General features: G+C 41.4%; 1 protein-coding gene across 1 annotated transcript in view; it reads left to right on the plus strand.

Moving 5' to 3' along the window:
- FER1L6 (fer-1 like family member 6) overlaps positions 1-13,597 on the plus strand; it is a 157,818-nt gene extending 144,221 nt beyond the window's left edge. Inside the window, exons 39-40 of the mRNA XM_017530746.2 lie at positions 12,239-12,339; positions 13,009-13,597. Of these exons, the coding sequence (XP_017386235.2) occupies positions 12,239-12,339; positions 13,009-13,192 (285 nt within the window). The 3' untranslated portion in view covers positions 13,193-13,597. The remainder of the gene's footprint in view (positions 1-12,238; positions 12,340-13,008) is intronic.
- Positions 13,598-18,785: the final 5,188 nt, after the last annotated feature.

Below are 18,785 nucleotides of genomic sequence, written 5' to 3' on the forward strand. Positions count from 1 at the left end.
AAAAAAAAAAAAAACAGGACAAAGGACAATGGAAAGGCATTTTCCGGATGAAAAAGAGCAGATATCTACTCCAAGTGAAAGAACCATGATGAGCAGAGCATGGAGGCGTGAAGGGGCTCCCAGTGGAAGGCTCACCACCATCTGATAGAAATTTCTGAACACAGTACAAGGTTGGGAAATGGGACTTGCCAGGCCCAGGTGTCCAAACTCTTTTGACATTATTCTGATTCCTGTATATTAATAAGTAGTAAATTTAGATGCATGATCATATAATAGCAGTCGTGTATATTTTATATCCCTTTAGATTTTGAGAAATATGTACAGACTCTTTTTCCATGTCATTTACTTATTTCTTCACTTCATCTAACAAATATTTACTGAGCTTCTATTAAGCGATAGATCCTGTGAATAAGATACGAGTAATATGGACAAGGTCTCTGTCATCATAGAGCTTACAGTCTAAAGTCAAATTCAGACACGCAGACATATACAAGCAAAGCCACGGATAGCTACTCATACATACTCCAAGAAAGTAATGACTTAGAACAAGGGCTGGGCAGGAGACAAAGCACTGAATCAAAGCTTATCCAATGCAGAGATTTTCATTCACTATGGTGGCAGGGGAAGACCTTTGTGTGCCTGTGAAATTAAGCTGAAACTTGAATGAAATGTAGTGAGCCATCAGAGGAAAGGGAGGAAGAGCGTTCTCCACAGAGCAAATTCCGTAGGCGAATGCCTTGAGGTGGGAATGAGTTCAGTGCTTTGGACTAAAATCCAAATGAACAAAAGCCTCCCATAACCAGCGTGTGATGCATGAGGGCAGTGCTGGTATAGTGGAGAAGCCACTAGAGCCTGATCACAGAGGCCTCAAGGGTATGGTGAAAAGCTTGGAATTCATTCTCAAGGGAAAGCCACTGCATGGTTTCCAGCAGGGAGCAGATCTGCCCCACCTAGAAAACACATCCCCTGACTGCTATGTGGACAATGGTCAGAGAGGGTCACGATTGGAGAGACAGGACTAGGCCACGATGTAGGAAAAAGAATAAAAATGTGCTGAAAGAGGAAGTCAGAGAGGAGGCTCTTTGGAGAAGGGCACTTGGTTACCATGTCAAATGCTCCTGAGAGTTTAAGAAGCCACAAAGATGTGCCCATTGGACTTAATAGCATGGAGGTTCCTGGTGACCTTTAAAAAAGCATCACTGTGAGTGTCCATAGCAGCATTATACATAATAGACCCAAAGAGGAAACACTCAAATGTCCATCAGCTGATGAGTGAATTTTAAAAATGTAGTATATCCATACAATGGAATATTATTCAACCATGAAAAGGAATGAAATACTGATGTATGTACCGACATGGATGAACCTTGCAAATGTGATGCTAAGTGAATGAAAGAAGCTTGTCTTGAAAGACCACATACTGGTCTGATTTTATTTATGTAAAATGCTCAGAATAGGCAAATCCATAGAAAATTGATGAGTAGTTGCCAGGAAGGAGAATGGGGAGCAACTGGTATGGAGTTTCTTTTTGGGGTGATTAAAAAAAGTTTTGAAATCGAATAGTGGTGATGGCAGTACAATTTTGTGAACATATTAAAATCCATCTAATTGTTGTATAATGTAAAAGGGTAAACATTCTGGTATGTGAATTATGTCTCAAATTTTAAAAAGCAATGGTAGTGGAATGGCAAAGACAGAAGGAGATGAATGTGGATTGCCCAGTGAATGAGAAGCAAGTTAGTGTAGACTCTCTAGAAACTTCCACAGTGTCATTTCTCGCTGCTCCCCTCTCAACCAGCCTGACCCATTCCCAGGCACCTGCTTATCTGGTCTGTAGACTGGTCCTTCTGCCTGGAATGCCTTAGCCCTTTTCTCTGAGAAAATTCCTAGTCCTTAAATATTTGGAGATTCTTTTTAGCAGTGTCCCCTCTGAGAAGCCTTCCCGGGTGTCCTCTACCTGGATGGGCTTGCCTTCTCATTCCCTACCTGCAGCTCTTGCCACACTGATTTGAACCTGTCCATGGACTTCATGGTTCTTTTACTGTGAGCAATTTGAGTCCAAAAAGTATGTTTTTTTCTTTCTGTACACTTTCCAAATTTTCAGTGCCTAAGACATAGTACTCATAAATATTTATTGAATGAATCAATTCAATAATTAAGAAATTGACCCTACTATAAGAGATTATCAGGTTTTTCCTGTTTACTCAGTGTACTGAGCACATAAGAAGTGCTCAGTAAGTGTTCTTTGAAAATGAACACATTAGCACACATTGATTTATATGATTATCTAAGTGTCAGCTTAGACACCAGAGAGGAATAAAGAAATGACAGAGGACAGATTTTAAAGGCAGGGCGATCAAAAGGTTTAGATAGATGACACAGTGGTGAATGGATGAACATTTGGGTGGTGGCAGTCTGTTTTTCTAGACTGTATTAAGATCCGCACAAGCATTTGATCTTCTGATCTGAGCCTCACCTGCTAGGTACCAGAGTAGTAGCAATTTCCATGATTTTTCACCTTCTCTCCATGCTGCCCTTGCCTTGCCAGAGCCTGGGTATGTCAGATTATAGTGATTTAAATTCATTTGCTAGTTTTGTAATGGCTGGGCCTTAAGTGAGACATTTATATGGCAAATTTACTGTCTGGTTTGATTGACTCCATGCTGAGTTTTTCTGCTTTTGTGCTTTGGAGAGTCCATTTGAAGATCCCTCTTTGCCTTTGATCTCATGAGGTAAAGCCTAACAGAGCCACTAAAGTCACATCACCTTTTATAGTCCTATCATAAAAGAGAAGCCTCTTTTATGAGGACACGCACATATTAATTTAAGATCCCACAGAGGACTTTGGTGCATCAAAAAATGCATGTCTGTGTTAAAAGCTTCAAAAGCTTTCTAGATTATCCTAGGGATTGAGATCAGTAATAATGAGAGGGGTGGATTCCAGCCTGGACCAGCCTCAGGGCAGCAGATAAGCAGTGCACTCAAGGCTAACTGGGGCCAAGCACAGTGGCACGAATCTGTAGTCTCAGCTACTTAGGTTGCTGAGGTAGGAGGATCCCTGGGGCCCAAGTCTACCCTGGGCAACATAGTGAAACCTCATCTCTAATAATAATAATGACACATAGTGACTCCTGGATTCCGTCCTTCAAGAAAAACCAACTTGGGTTCAAAGCCTGCCTCCATTATTTCCCAGCTGTCTGAACTTTACCATGAGCCTCAGCTTTCTTAGCTGTAAGATTAAGAATATGAAAGTAATGGAAGTATGTACTTCATGAACTGTTACAACACTGAAATGAGATAGAATCTGTGTGCCTGGAATATATTAAGTGTTCAATAAATGTCAGATTTTTGCTTGAACCCTTGCTCAGTAATTAATAAACTTTTTTTGACCATTCCCTTCTCCCACCTCCTTCTGGACCCCAAGATGAGGTAAATGCCTCAAATTCAAAATGCCTAAATGTCTTAGTCAATAATAACATCTAATCCTTAGGGGTTATACTTTTGGTAAATATAAGAAAAGAGAAAGGGGTGGGTGTGGTGGCTCATACCTGTAATCCCAGCACTTTGCAGTAGGAGGACATCTTGAGCCCAGGAGTTTGAGACCAGCCTGGGCAACACAGTGAGACTGTCTCTACAAAAAATACATATAAAAATTTGCCAGGCATGGTGGTACCTACCTGTAGTCCCAGCTACTTGGGAAGCTGAGGAAGTAGGATCCCTTTGAGCCCAGGAGTTCAAGGGTACAGTGAGCTATGATCACACCTTTGCACTCCAGGTTGGGCAACATAGGGAGACCCTGTCTTTATTAAAAAAAAAAAGAAAAAAAAAGAAAAAAAGAAAGAAGGGAAGGGAGAAGAATAGAACCTCTAGCAACATGCTCTCAACTACTTTATAAATGACTCTCCTGATGAATTGGCCATCATGAATTTTCACAGGAGATGATTGTTTTAAAGATGTGAAATGGCTGCATTATCTGGGGTATATATCCTGGGGTTCACTGTCTCACACTGAGAAGATTCAGGATACAGACATGTGTGGATGGGGTAAGGAGTGGAAATTTTAATAGACAGAAGAAATGAGAACAACAGCTCCTCGAAAGAGAAACATCCAAAAAAAAAAAAAAAAAAAAAAAACAGGGAGGTGGCAGGCTGCAGCAGATTTTATAGGCAGGCAGGCTGGAGAAGGTGGTGTCTGACTTACACAGGGCTCACAGATTGCTTCAATCAGGTATGGGGGAAGGCTGTCACCCCACCCTAATCTCATTATGCAAATAGGCTTCTTGAACATGTCTAGTCCCTAGTTCCTGCCAGCATTCACCTGTGCAAGCTCCCAGCTTGCTTGTCTATGTCTGCAGTTCAACTTTACAAGCTGTTCTTTGTTTGTTAGAAAATGATTTGGGGCTGCTTTTCCTTACAGAGAAAGGCCTTACTGAGGACTCCCATACCCTTACTATCTGCCTAAGTGATTTCTTAATTCCTATATCACTTTCTGTGGTAAGGATAGGGGCTTGTAATTAAATGCTCTTCACTTCTGACAAAGCAGTTTTCTCCTGCATCTAGATGATCATGTTGCTCCTTCAACTATTCATTTTTCAACAGTTATCTGCTCCTCCGGGCAGGTCTTTGGTAGGCTACCCTGAATACAAAGATAAATAGGATGCAGGCCTTGCATCCAAGTAGCTGCTGTCTTGAGGGGAAGACAGACAAGAGAAGCAACTGGCAACCACCAGTTTGCAGAATGAAGAATGCTCTTACTGTGGTAATAACAAGCATTGCTAATATGAACCGACTACCAGAACCACTTCTGAAAGACTGAACATACAAACCGGCAATGGGCAGACCACACATGACAATAGTGCTACAACCTCTGTAGCAAGCAGCCCCAAACCGTCAGAGCTTGGGCAATGACTGCAAGCTTCCCTAACTGGTGCTCCTGCTTCCAAATATGTTCCCCAAACTAATCCCATACGATGTCCCCTTACTTAGTCTGCTTCCACTTTCCCCACACCAGCACCTTTCAGTCAGAACACATCCGATGACTTCCCTTTTCTTGTGATAAAGCTTCCCCTCTCTCCCTATTTTTGAGTCTCTGCCACACCTAAGTGATGGTAGCTCTAGATAAATAGCCTCTGTTTGTTCTTATCTTGGTGATTTTATGGATTTCCACAGCACTAAACACTGAATGTATATTAATTCATTTATCTGCTAAAACCCCCTGCAAAATATACATATATAATCAATTCTAATTGTATAGATAAGGAAGCTGAGGCACAGAGAGCTTAAGTAACTTGGCTTATGTCACACAGCTAGTCAGGGAGGATGAGATTCAAACACAAGCAGTCCGCCTCTACCCTCTTGAGTCCTAACCACTGTGCCATACTTCTGGCAGAGGGCCTTAGAAACAAGAGGGACATCCAGCCTGTCCCGGGGTCAGCAATCTTAACCATAGAGCTGAAGTCTGAGGTGATATTTTTTGGGGAAAATACAATTTAAAACAAAGTCTCGCAACTCAAAAGCTTGTAAAGTTTTATCATTGAGTACTCATTAGTCTTAGCAACCTGCTAAGAGACTGCAAAGACAGAAATTTCATCCTTTTATATAGCCAAGCAGCCAATAGCCCATTACACATATATTTTCAGGAGAAATGATGGGTAGTCCTCAAATAAGAGGACTTCACAGCACCGTTTGTCACACATTGTTCTAGACACATATGGTCATCGAGGTTACCTGACTAGTTTTACCCAAAGGAAAAACAAACTTCAACTCTATGCCACCTGCCAGATTTTAAAAAAATATTTATATTATATTTAAATATTTATTTTTAAAGCTGCTTATCAGTGGCCCCCCAGCAGTGTCATTTAATCAATCTTCTCAAATCTTTTTTTTTTTTTTTTTTTTTTGAGACATATTTTCACTCATGTTACCCAGGCTGGAGTGCAATGGCGCGATCTCGGCTCACCGCAACCTCCGCCTCCTGGGTTCAGGCAATTCTCCTGCCTCAGCCTCCTGAGTAGCTGGGATTACAGGCACGCACCACCATGCCCAGCTAATTTTTTGTATTTTTAGTAGAGACGGGGTTTCACCATGTTGACCAGGATGGTCTCGAGCTCTTGACCTCGTGATCCACCTACCTCGGCCTCCCAAAGTGCTGGGATTACAGGCTTGAGCCACCGCGCCCGGCCTCAATCTTCTCAAATCTTTATGACAGGACATAGTTTTGCAACTTGGAGCAAGGTGCTCACAAAAGTTAGCCTCCTACCCTCCCACAGAAACTGGGATATAGGATGCTATTAATGTTTACATTTCAAGGAGGTTGTTCTCAAATCCTTGAAAAAGACATTCCTGGGTGTTAAAGACAAAAGGCCTGTCAGCTTTCAAAACAATTTATGTACATTTCAAAGAGAAGAGAAAGTACTTATAACTTTTCTAAAGTAAATGCTGTAAGAGAAAAGAGGAGGAGGAAGGAAATCTCTTCCTGTTTTCAACAGGGGGAACTAAGCCTCTTATTTTTAATTTGTATTTGCCCTTACACCTCCTAAAGGGAAAATAAGAATTGACTTCATTTTCATGCACACCAGTGGCCCATGGGTGGAGCCTTGGCTAAGCAGCATGGAACCTGGTCCTGAAAGCCCTGCTTTGGCCTGCAGAAGGGATGTATTCCAGCTACCTCTGTCCTCTTGTTATAGGAAAGGGGGTCCTAATCCAGACCCCAAGAGAGGATTCTTGGATCTTGGGCAAGAAGGAATTCAGGGTGAGTCTGTAAAATGAAAGCAAGTTTATTAAGAAAGTAAAGGAATAAAAGAAAGGCCATTCCATAGACAGAGCAGCCCCAAGGGCTGCTAGTTGCTCATTTTTATGATTATTTCTTGATGATATGCTAAACAACGGGTGGATTGTTCATGCCTTCCCTTTTTAGACCATATAGGGTACCTTCCTAGTGTTACTATGGCATTTGCAAACTGTCATGGGGCTGGTGGGAGTATAGCAGTGAGGACAACCAGAGGTCACTCTCATCCTCTGATCATTGATTTTTGTGGGTTTTGGCCGGCTTCTTTACTGCAACCTGTTTTATCAGCAAGGTCTTTATGACCTCTGTTGGAAATGGGTTTATGACGTGGGGAAAAATCCACACCGAGACAATAGATCACTTAGCAAGGCTAGTCTACTTGCTGCAGGAAGGGTGCAACTCACCGCAGTCTTGCCACAAGAGCACACCTGAACAAAGGAGACAGGGACATTATAACTTTCATAACCTGATGCAATCACCCTATTGCTGGGTCCAGTTTCCATTGGCCAGAACGGGACCTCACATTCTATGCTTGACCTAACTGGCTGAAAACTTGGAAATTCCTGAATAGATAATGAGAAAGACGACAAGGAAGAAGAGGAAGCTAGTCAGGAGAAGGTTGGGGTGGTAGGGGCCAGGGGGAGGCAGTTCTAAATAAGGAATGGCATGCACCAGGGTTTGGAGCTTGCCCAATTCTGTTCAGACAGGCCAGAGCGAGTCAAGGTAGCTGATTTAAGACATAGCTGATTTAGAGAATATACATACACGGCTATATGTTTATGCTAATAGCAGATAATGGCCATAGAGCAAGAGATTGTAGCTCCTTATAATGTAGTCTAAGATATAAACTTTGAAAAAGAGCTTTCCCATTTCTCACAGCCTGTATCTTGTGCCAACCTTCTATCTCATCCTGTGACTTAGAATACCTTGACCATCTGGGAATGTAGCCCAGTAGGTCCTGGCTTGATTTTACCCAGCTCCTATTCAAGATGAAGTGGCTCTGGTTCAAATGTCTCTGACACTCTTTCCCCCTTATGTAACCAGTAACCATATTAAGAAAATAACTTTCTCCTAATGGAGTAGCAAGTTAGGTGGTCCAGAGTAAATGGTGTAATGGAAAACTGCCATTCCTGGGAGGCACTTCTGTTTCCATGTCTGTAAAATCACTGGGTTACACTGGGTGCCTCCAACATTCATGTCCAGCCTAGACATTCTCTAATTCCAACTTCGTGTGCACTCTCCTCCTATTCTTTGAAGCCAGTCTTTGGACATTGCTGTCTGGTTTTAGTTGCTGGCAGATGAGAGAGGTTTGTTTATGGCCACTGCCGCCTACCAGATTTATTTATTTTTAGAGCTGCTTATCGGTGCCCCCCAGGAGTATCATTTAGACATTTAGATCACACAGCTTCTAGTGTGGAATGTGAAATGTGGCTGTCCTCGTAGTAAATGAAAATCAGTTCCATGGGATTGCTGAGGGATGGGGACCCTTGGGAGAAAGAAAGGGAATATCTAATCTGCGACCATGTTGTTAGTGAAGCACCTTGCACTATGCATTTTATATACCTTATCCCAAGTAATCCTACTCAAAGCAACCTTTAAAGAAATCACTCTTAAGAGATAGAGATCAAAAAATTTCTTTTAAAAGTTAATCCCACAAATTGACAGGCAGCCAAGGTAAATTCCATCCCCGGTGCATCAACAACTAAAACTCAAGGGAGGTTTCTGTGCTTCCAGTTTGGTGTGAAAAACAGCTGTCAGCATCTACTATGGCTACATAATCATACGTTAGGTTCTAAAGATTCAACAGTGAATAAGATAAATTCCTAGCATCCTGAAGTTCACAACTTAGCTAGGGAGGGTGGTAGATTGATCATTTAAATAATATTTAGCAAGATAAGATAGGAGCAGAGGAGACAGATATTTTTACATAAAGATTATTTTTAAGATAGAGTGTATAATGCGCATGTATAGGAAATGTGAAAAGCACAAAAAGGTAAAATAGCACACATATGCATACCATCTAAAGAAAACTCTTGCTAATGGTTGGTTACTTCTAATATTGTCTCTATGCATAAATTTTAGTTACGTTTACATAGTAAATGTGCTGGGTAACATGGAGCTGTGGGGAATTCCTGTTGTATTGCCACCTCTACCCAAAGACTTTAATAAACATTGATGATGTTGATTATTTCATTGGTTTTATAAAATAATTTTTTTAACCCTTTCTTTCATCTGTCTGTCTAGCTATCCATCAATCTATCTAAATCCCCAGTGTCTGTTGGGGGGAAATAGGGGAGGGACAGTGGGGGGTGGGGAATTGGGGAGAGATAGCATGGGGAGAAATGCCAGATATAGGTGATGGGGAGGAAGGCAGCAAATCACACTGCCACATGTGTACCTATGCAACAATCTTGCATGTTCTTCACATGTACCCCAAAACCTAAAATGCAATAAAAAATAAAATAATCTATCTAAATCTATCATTTTTTCTCCATTTATTGGTTGGCATTTATCTGTTAAAAAGAGCTTTCCCTCATCAACTGAAAATAGTCATATATACATGTATACAACTACATATGTGTGTATTATCTTGTGTGGTCATATATGATCTTGTATATGTACATGCATGTATGTATGTGGATATAACTACATATACACATACATGTATACATACATAATGTATACATACAATGTGTGTGTATATATATTCCTTTCCCTAAAATATTTTGTCAGAATACTTTACTCCATTAATATTTGAGAATGTCTCATATAATTCCAGTCAAGGGTGTGTTTTAATAAGCAATAATTATTGCTGAGGAAGGCATGTCAATTCCGAATGCAGTCACTTCTCGACCTCGGAAGGCATCCCTTCTCTAGGCACAGTGAAGTTTGGCACATCAATTATATATGTGATGTGACAAATCCACAGTCCTCTAAAGGATCTTTGCTTATCATTTTCTCCCATCCACAGGTATCCTTAGGCTAGTAGAGCGTCTCTCAAACTGTCCATTTTTACTAGCTGATTTTAAATTACATTTAGAGGATATTAGCTTATGACCTCTCCTTGGTGCTGAGCTGAATACTGATGGTTGAAATAGGATAGGAAACCTCTGTGTGGAGTGATACGCAGAGCAGCAGCATTGATCGAAGCTGTCAGTGTAACACCTTCCCCCTGCAGCCTTCCCAATGCCTGATAGATACACTGAGATCATCCTAGCAGGGTGGTGGACCTGGTGCAAGGCTCTTCATGCTGATAACAAATGACTCCTATCTCTAGGGCAGTAGTGGTTTAACATCATCTGGCTCTCTTTTCTTTGCATTTCTTTTCCTACAGGAATCTGGGCCTGTGGGACTTCTCTAGTATTTTCTCTATGGGCAGAAGATGTTTTCTGTTAAACTACATGTTACTGTGGATGAAACAGTGTTGAAGTTAACAACTACCATAGTTAAAGGCTTTCTACTTAACAGACCCTAGGCTAAGCACTGCATATGTGTTATTTCATTTATTTTTCAAAGCAAACTTATAGAGTTATATGCTGTTAATGACCTCAGTATAGTGAGACTTAAAGAGGGCAGGTGACTTACCCAAGATCACACAGCTAGTAAATTGTAGATCCTGGTTTCAAATGCAGATCTGTCTATTCACAAGCCCTTTTCACTGTGAATAGACAACATAGACAATTTGCTATGCTGTGTTGTGTTGTGTTGTGTTGTGTTGTGTTGTGTTGTGTTGCTGGGCCGGGCTTTGCTGGGCCGGGCCGTGTTATGCTATAATATTACTTAAGCTATCCTAAACCAGCCCATAGATAGAGATCAAAAGCATATACTAATGCCAGAGCAATGGCAGCAATTATGGGCTTCCTCTTGAATATTTCAGGAAAGGCACATGTATTCTCTATTAAATAAATAGCCTACTTTTTTTCTTCCACAACAAGGTGCCACTTAGACATGTAAAGCAGCAGAGGACTTCAAAGGACCTTAGTGGAAATTCTGGTTTTGTAACATCAGTAAACAAACATCACCAAGCGTTGGTTTCCTTGGCTGTAAAATGGTAATAAAAATGCCATCTACTTTGTCAGATTGTCAAAAAGGTTAAATGAGCTTTGTATTCTTTTTTCCTATGGTTTTCAAATGTTTTCTGAATGCCTGTATGCACAAGTCATTGCCTATCGGGCTAAGATTTCTCACCAGGAATGACAGACTATGTATATACATGTTTTCATGAAACATTTCTGGATCATAGGACATTTAATGCTACTCTGAGTTGGGCCAGGCTTTCAGTTCAAAGGATGAATGAGACCATCTAGATTTTAACTCATAATTTGACTGTAATAAAACTCCACTGCACGTCTTTACCAATTCAGGCAGCCATGCCACTCCCTCTCTCCTCTTGCCCCTCAACCTTATCCCATGTATTCTATATCTTTCTTATATCTCCCACAATTATATTATTATTATAATGGCTGCCAGCAACCAAACCTACTTGTGTAAAAGTCTTGACCTTTTTAGGGTAAATGGGTAAGTTAACACAAGACCATTGGCTCAGCAGAATCTTAGACTTTTATACTGGGGTAAGAAATCAATCATGCCTCCCTCCTATCATCACCTTGAATTTCAATGCACAAAACCAAAAGAGTCAGGAGAAATGAGGGTCTCTGTTACCAAGAATAGGAGCTTCGGGAGATCAGAAATTGTTTTTCTTAATCATTGTTAAGTCTCTAGTGCCTAGAACAGTGCGTGGCATACCAAGGATCCCCAAAAGTGCTAAATGAATCCCCAAAAGTGCTAAATGAACAAGAGAGGATGGCTCTCAATTTTTGTGGGGGTCCTGTCTCATCCTTTGATAAATCAAGACACATCCCTGCCAAGAACTGTGGCATAGTGCTCTAAAGAAACACATTACTCACAATTTTCAAATAAAATAGGCCATTTCTTATTGGGGGTGGGGTGCTATAATAAAAGAATAACCCTAAAATCACTAGTGGGGACAACAAAAAAAAGTGAAGAATAACAGAAAAGAAAAGCCATTCAGCAAATATGGGGCCACTCTCACCAATTTCCTGAGAATTGACAGAGAAGAAAGACTATCAGATTCAAAAGGGTCTGCCACTCAAGGAATTAGTCCCCTTTCTAATTACTGTAATATTATTTCTTCAGACATCAGGTGTTTACAAGAAGAGTAGTACATGTGACTCAGCTTGTGTGTCTGTGTGGAGACATAAGACCCTTTCCTTCCACAGATCTTGAAATAACATCATTCCTAGGCTTTTACTGTTCCCAATAAAAATGGTTTCTCCCAGGACCAAAAAAGCAACAATATTTATCAAAATCAAGTAGCAGGATAATCAAAATACTTTCTGGAATTCTCCAACTTGGTAATACTTCCAGAAGGTTGTCATTGGCCCAGTGGGTCTTTGTGACTAGAGACAAAAGCTTTTGCATCTTTTTGTAGGGCAAGGTTGAAGCTGAGTTCCACCTAGTCACAGCAGAAGAAGCTGAGAAGAATCCTGTTGGAAAAGCTCGAAAGGAGCCAGAGCCCCTGGCCAAGCCCAAGTGAGTGCAGTTGTGAGTGGGGACAGAAATGGGAAGGGGCCTTTGCAGTCCTTGTTGGTGTCTGATATGAGCATTTCTTAAGGGCAGCCCTGTGGGAGAACTGGGAAGCCAGGAGGCAGTCAATGGGTGCCTTCCAACCTGTGTGGCTTCTTGAATAAAAAGCTGAATATAAGAAGAAATACAAGACATCAACCATGCCTTCCAGGAGCTTTCAATCTATTTGGGGAAAATAACACAGACACTCATAAAATAGTTGTCAGGGTGTAGAAGACGCTGTAGTCTCAAAAGAGGGTGAGTCAAACGATGAATGAGTTGGGAACTTGAAGTGAAGGGAATCATCGGGGCCTGAGGCTGTCAGGAAAGATTTCATAGAAAAGGTGGGATCTGAGCTGGCAGGTTGGACAGATGGAGGGTGGTGGAGCCTTGGGCTGGGTTCTAATTGGCCTCTTGCCCTCTGCTCCACACCAACTGCATCTTTACCATGATACAGGAATCCTCATCATACAAGTGTTAGGCTGCTCCTGCCTCAGGCAACATGTTCTTCTCCCACTTTCAGGCCTCTCCCTATGTGTCCTCAGAAAGTGGGAGTGAGAAACACTTCCTGGGGTCTTAAGCATTCTATGTTGACAGCATGACCCCCTTTTTGATTTTCTCTTCTTTCCCACTCAGCCGCCCAGACACCTCCTTTTCCTGGTTCATGAGCCCCTTTAAGTGCCTGTACCACCTCATCTGGAAGAATTACAAGAAGTACATCATCATTGGTTTTATTCTGATCATCCTCATCATCTTCCTTGTCCTTTTCATCTACACCTTGCCAGGAGCCATCAGCCGAAGGATCGTTGTGGGCTCATAGAGGGTCACGGAGGACCCAGACTCTCCCATTATACTAATCCTCTCTTCCTCATCCGGGAGCATCTAAGAACATGTCCCATACATGGTGCCATGTTGAGTGCTAAGGGGACAGAGACAGATCAACGCTTCTTAGAAGAGATGGAAAGGAAATTCCATTCCCTTCCTGCTGCAACCCCTGCCACCAAGTTTCAAACTTATAAGATGTAAGGCATGCTGCATGAAATAAGGCATTTTCACCTCATAGTAATCAACAGTGACCTCAAATTGACTTAGATGAATGTTTTCTTTATGTAATTGGTTATATTCTGAGAAGCTGAGTTCTGGGTCTGAAATTTTATTAGAAGTACTTTATTTTAAATAAAATTTTAGGCTGGGTGTGGTGGCTCACGCCTGTAATACCAGGGGAGGCTGAGGCAGGTAGATCACTTGAGGCCAGGAGTTCAAGACCAGCCTGGCCAACATGGTGAAAACCCATCCCGGCCGGGTGCGGTGGCTCACACCTGTAATCCCAGCACTTTGGGAGGCCGAGGTAGGTGGATCACGAGGTCAAGAGCTCGAGACCATCCTGGTCAACACGGTGAAACCCCGTCTCTACTAAAAATACAAAAAATTAGCTGGGCATGGTGGCGCGTGCCTGTAATCCCAGCTACTCAGGAGGCTGAGGCAGGAGAATTGCCTGAACCCAGGAGGCGGAGGTTGCGGTGAGCCAAGATCGCGCCATTGCACTCCAGCCTGGGTAACAAGAGCGAAACTCCGTCTCAAAAAAAAAAAAAAAAAAGAAAAAAAAAAAAAAACCCATCTGTACTAAAAATACAAAAATTAGCTGGGCACGGTAGCATACACCTGTAATCCTAGCCACTTGGGAGGCTGAGACAGGAGAATCGCTTGAACCGTGAGGCAGAGGTTGCAGTGAGCCAAGATTGCACCACTGTACTCCAGCCTCACAGAGCAAGACTCCATCTCGGAAAAAAATAAAAATAAAATTTTAAAGCAAACCAACTGAAAATATCATAGCAAAGTATTAGATATTGAACCTGTCCCATATATCTTAATCTTGTAAACTATATCATTATACTTTACAGAACACATTCATTTAGGCTGTGAAACTGGCTTGCAAACAATGTCACATAAATCATCTAAAATACTTTTTGTTGAAATTTTCATCTAGAGATGAGATGTTGTGGATTTTCTATTAAAGTCAACACTTGTGGGACGTGTTCAATAATAGTAGTTGATTCTGGAGAAACATATTTTGATGTATGCTCTGTGGCAATTTTCAGGCAGGAACTTTATAATTTGATGTAAGACATATGAAATATAATTTTGTAGATGGGTTAGGGGCAGCTCCATGCCATCAGTAGGAATTCTCTATTGCCAGATATATAAGCCCCACCAAGTATGGTGTTCCCGTAGACCATGATACAAATGGCCAACCCCAGCACTATTCAGTACTTAGCCTGACCACCATATGTGGCAGGTTTCATCATGAATCTGAAGCACACATTTTTATTTTATTTGAGAAAGGGTCTTACTCTGTCACCCAGCCTAGGGTATAGTGGTGCAATCTCTGCTTACTGCAACCTCCGCCTCCTGGGTTCAAGCAATTCTCATGCCCCAGCCTCCTGTGTAGCTGGGATTACAGGCACTCGCCACCACACCCAGCTATATATATATATTTTTGTATTTTTAGTAGAGATGGGGTTTTACCAGGTTGACCAGGCTAGTCTAGAACTCCGGGCCTCAAGTGATCTGCCCACCACAGCCTCCTAAAGTGCTAGGATTAGAGGCACAAGCCACCAGGCCTAGCCACTTAAGCACAAATTAATTTCAAAACCAGTCTTAGAATTGATATCCTACGCATTTGTCAAATGGGGTCAGTTTTTCTTGAATGTAAACCTCTGATCTTCATAACACGATCTAGATCTGCCGCCCTACCTAAGGCAGGGACTTGAAATGAGGGGCAGGTTTTCTCAGATATAATAAGGAAACAGAAGAATTGGAATATTTGATCTCAATTCCCATGCACAATTTTTGGCCTCATGTGCAAATCAATATGACAACCATTTCTTCTTTCTAGCAGCAAGAGCCATTTGGTATTGGGAGGCTCAGTGGGAGTTCCCTTGTTGACACCAGAAACACCAGGGCTGCTCTTTTGTTTGTTTGATAGCCTAGCACAGATGTAACTCTTCTAAAGGGTAAGATTTACTTCTACAGAGAAAGTCATTTTTAGAATGTTCCTGGTCCATCAAAGAAAGAGTAAAAGAATGTTCTGTGTGATTTTAGACTCAAGCGTTTTTTTCACTGAATTCTGGCCCTAGATGCTCACTCACTAGTAGCCATAATACCCTGTTTTCCTCAAATGCTGAAATAGTACATTTACTACATTGGCAATGTTTTCCAGTGGGATTGGTCACACAAACTCATTCATTCTTACTGTGCCATATTGCACAGCCATAATTAATGATGTAGTTAAAAATACTTGATGGCATGGAATATATACATTGAATATATTGTAAGAAAATATACAAGTTAGAAAATTGTATGTATAGCATGTTGTAAAAAGAAAATATATATACAGGCATAGCAAAAAGTGTCAGGAAGAATATGCCAAAATGTTAATGATTATCTTTAGGTAGCATCATTTTTTAACTTCTTGTCTATTTCTCCCAAAACTTCTAAAATAAGGTATTATTTTTCATGTAAAAAGTTTAATAAACTTATGTGTCCATTTAAAAATACTCATTGAGCGTCTCCTATGTGCTGGGCAGGGGGGATACGGCAAAGACAAACATGTCACCCCACCACCATGGATTTTCACTCCAGTAGCTCCCCAATATGTTATTTTATCTTCAAATTATGAGTCACCCAAGAAAGGTACCAGATAAGGCATGTATTTCACAGATGAGGTTTAGGAAAAAGTATGACTATACCTCTGGTGATGTTGACAAGGAGAACAGCATTATTTTAGGATTAATTTGAAAGTAAAGTATTATTATACTTTCTGCTGGATTGTGGACAGGACGATGACAGGTAAACTCTTGACAAAATGTACATTTTTCAAATTCATAATAAAAGCAAGCTAAAAGTTGAAAATCCTTCTAAGTTAAACAGAGCTCATTAACTCTCGTTTGATGTCAAAAGACATCCAAATGCTAAAAGCCTGGAGCAGTACTTGAAACACTTTTGGATCAGATGGCATCTTAAGAAATGTGTGAGAAGAAGTGGAAAGCAATGATAATTTTGGAATCAGCTATGTCTGGTATTCTATACATAGTAGATTGCATATGCCTGTCCTGCATGTACAAATTAAATAATGTTCTATGTCTAACTGTGCAGTCCTGGTGCTAAAGATACTACAGTTTTTTTAAAAGCCCATTTCCCAAGAAGTTGTCATGAGTTCCTACTTGTGTTCTTAAATAAGATTAATTTAAATTTATTCATTTGACAGCTTAGAGTTTTCTTACAGCTTAAATCTGTTTTAGAAAGGTTGTGTTTATGTATTTTACAGCATTTCAATCTTTTCCCCCAAACAAAGCAAAACAAAATTAATACCAGCAATAACAACAACAACAAACAACCCGCCAGATGGAATACCCAGTTCTGTGTCACCAGTGGTTGAAACATTGGTACCTCTCTTGCTCTTTCCTTTATAAGACACCTACATGGAAATTACAAGATCTCCTTCACAGCTGGGGCCATTTGGTGCTTATTCATTTAACAGATATTTACCGAGTTCCATCCTCATTCCAGGTGCTGTGATCAGCACTGGAGATATAAAAGTGAAAAAATAAAGACCTTGCTCAAACTCATAGAACACAGACCTTGACAGAAGACATAAACAATCACACACATAGATCATTGCAGACTGATGGACTAAATGGAAACAAAATCCTGGGAGCAGACAAAGAGCGCCTTACAAAGGGCCTGTACCCAGTCTGGCATCAGAGAGGCATCTGGGGAAGGTGGCTGTTGGGAAATGACAGAAGAGAAGGAAGAGCTCCCAGACAGAAGATGGCATGTGCAAAGGCCCCATAGTGGGAGGATGCAAGGCACAGAGAGGAGTCTGAAAGACAGCATCATAGTGAGAGGCAGAGGGTCCTGAGACAGAACTGGAAAGTCACACAGGGGGCCATATCCTTGAGAGTTTGGGTCTTTATTTTAAGGGCAATGGATAGCTATTGAAGAATTTTAAGCAGTGGAGAGGCAAAGTTAGATTTCCATTCCGTATGGAGAATACATTAGAAGTACTGTAGCTCTCCCACAAGAGAGGGTGACTATGCTCACTCAGTAATGGCAGCAGAGGAGGGAGGCGGAGGGATCGGAGATTATATCTTTAAGGCTCCAGAGTGGTCTAATGGGGAACTTGGATCTAGTGTTGACTCTGTTTCAATTCAAACTATGTGACCTAGGGCGGCTACCTTCACATCTATAATCCACAGTTTCCTACTCTGTCACACAAGGAGGTGCATATATATGGTGAGGGAAAGCCCATGGCATATTCTGGTGCAAGACTAACATGCTGATGAGTCTGTAGCATGGAGAGTTTGAAGGAGAGGACTGAACTCAGAGCTGGATTGTGAAGGGCTTTGAATGCTATGCTAAAAGGTTGGATTTATGCAACATTAAGTGGGGAACCCTGGGAGGGTTTAAGCAGAGAAGTGGCAAGAACAGGACTGTGAATTCGACAAGTTGTTTGGCCTTCTGTGCATAACAAATTGTCAGGGACAATGAGATGGGAGACATCTTAGGAATCACAAGACATAACCCTGGCAGTGATATGGGAGCTAAGAAGAAATTATTTAGGCAGATAGTGAGGGTAAGAGAGTTCTCAATGGAATTTGCTTTTAATAAAAATCAGCCCCCTAAATGATTTTCTTTTCTAACAGAAAGCAGCCTGAAAAATCAAGCTGCAAACATAGATAAGCAATCTGGAAGCTTGCATAGGTAAATGCCGGCAGCAGTGCCAATAGAAAAGGACTACCTGGAAGCCAGGTATGTTCAACATGGAGGCTCCCTCTTCCCTTTTCTTTGTCACCATGTGTGCAGTAAAGAAGCAGGAAACATGGTGCAGGCCAAGTAGAGCTCATTTGCATAATAAAAGGTTAGGGTGGAAGGGTCAGCTTCTACATGCACTATGTAAATGAAACACCTGGTCCAACCAATCCTCTGTGCCGTATGTAAATCAGACACTGCCTCCTCAAGCTCACCTATAAAACCAACCACATCTCACTGGGAATCAGGAGATCCATTCCAAACCTCTTCCCTCTGCACAAGGGAGCTTTTTCTCTTTTGCCTATTACATTTCGGCTCTTAAACTCACTCTTTGTGTGTCTGCATTCTTAATTTCCTTGATATGAGGCAACAAACCTCAGGTATTACCCCAGACAAACAACACTGACGTCACTTTAGCAGGATATAAGAACCTATGCCAGGACCATGTGTGAGGATGGAGAGGGAGAGCCGATTCCAGAATGTTGATGAAGTTCCTCCCAGGGCTGCCTGCCAGAGAGGACAAGGGAGTTTGGATGCTGGTTCCCGTATTTCTACCTGGGCAGGTCACTTAGCCTCCCAGAGTCTCAATTTCCTCATCTGAT

Source organism: Cebus imitator, unplaced genomic scaffold (assembly GCF_001604975.1).
Source record: "Cebus imitator isolate Cc_AM_T3 unplaced genomic scaffold, Cebus_imitator-1.0 Scaffold68, whole genome shotgun sequence".
NCBI classification, from domain to species: Eukaryota; Metazoa; Chordata; class Mammalia; order Primates; family Cebidae; genus Cebus; species Cebus imitator.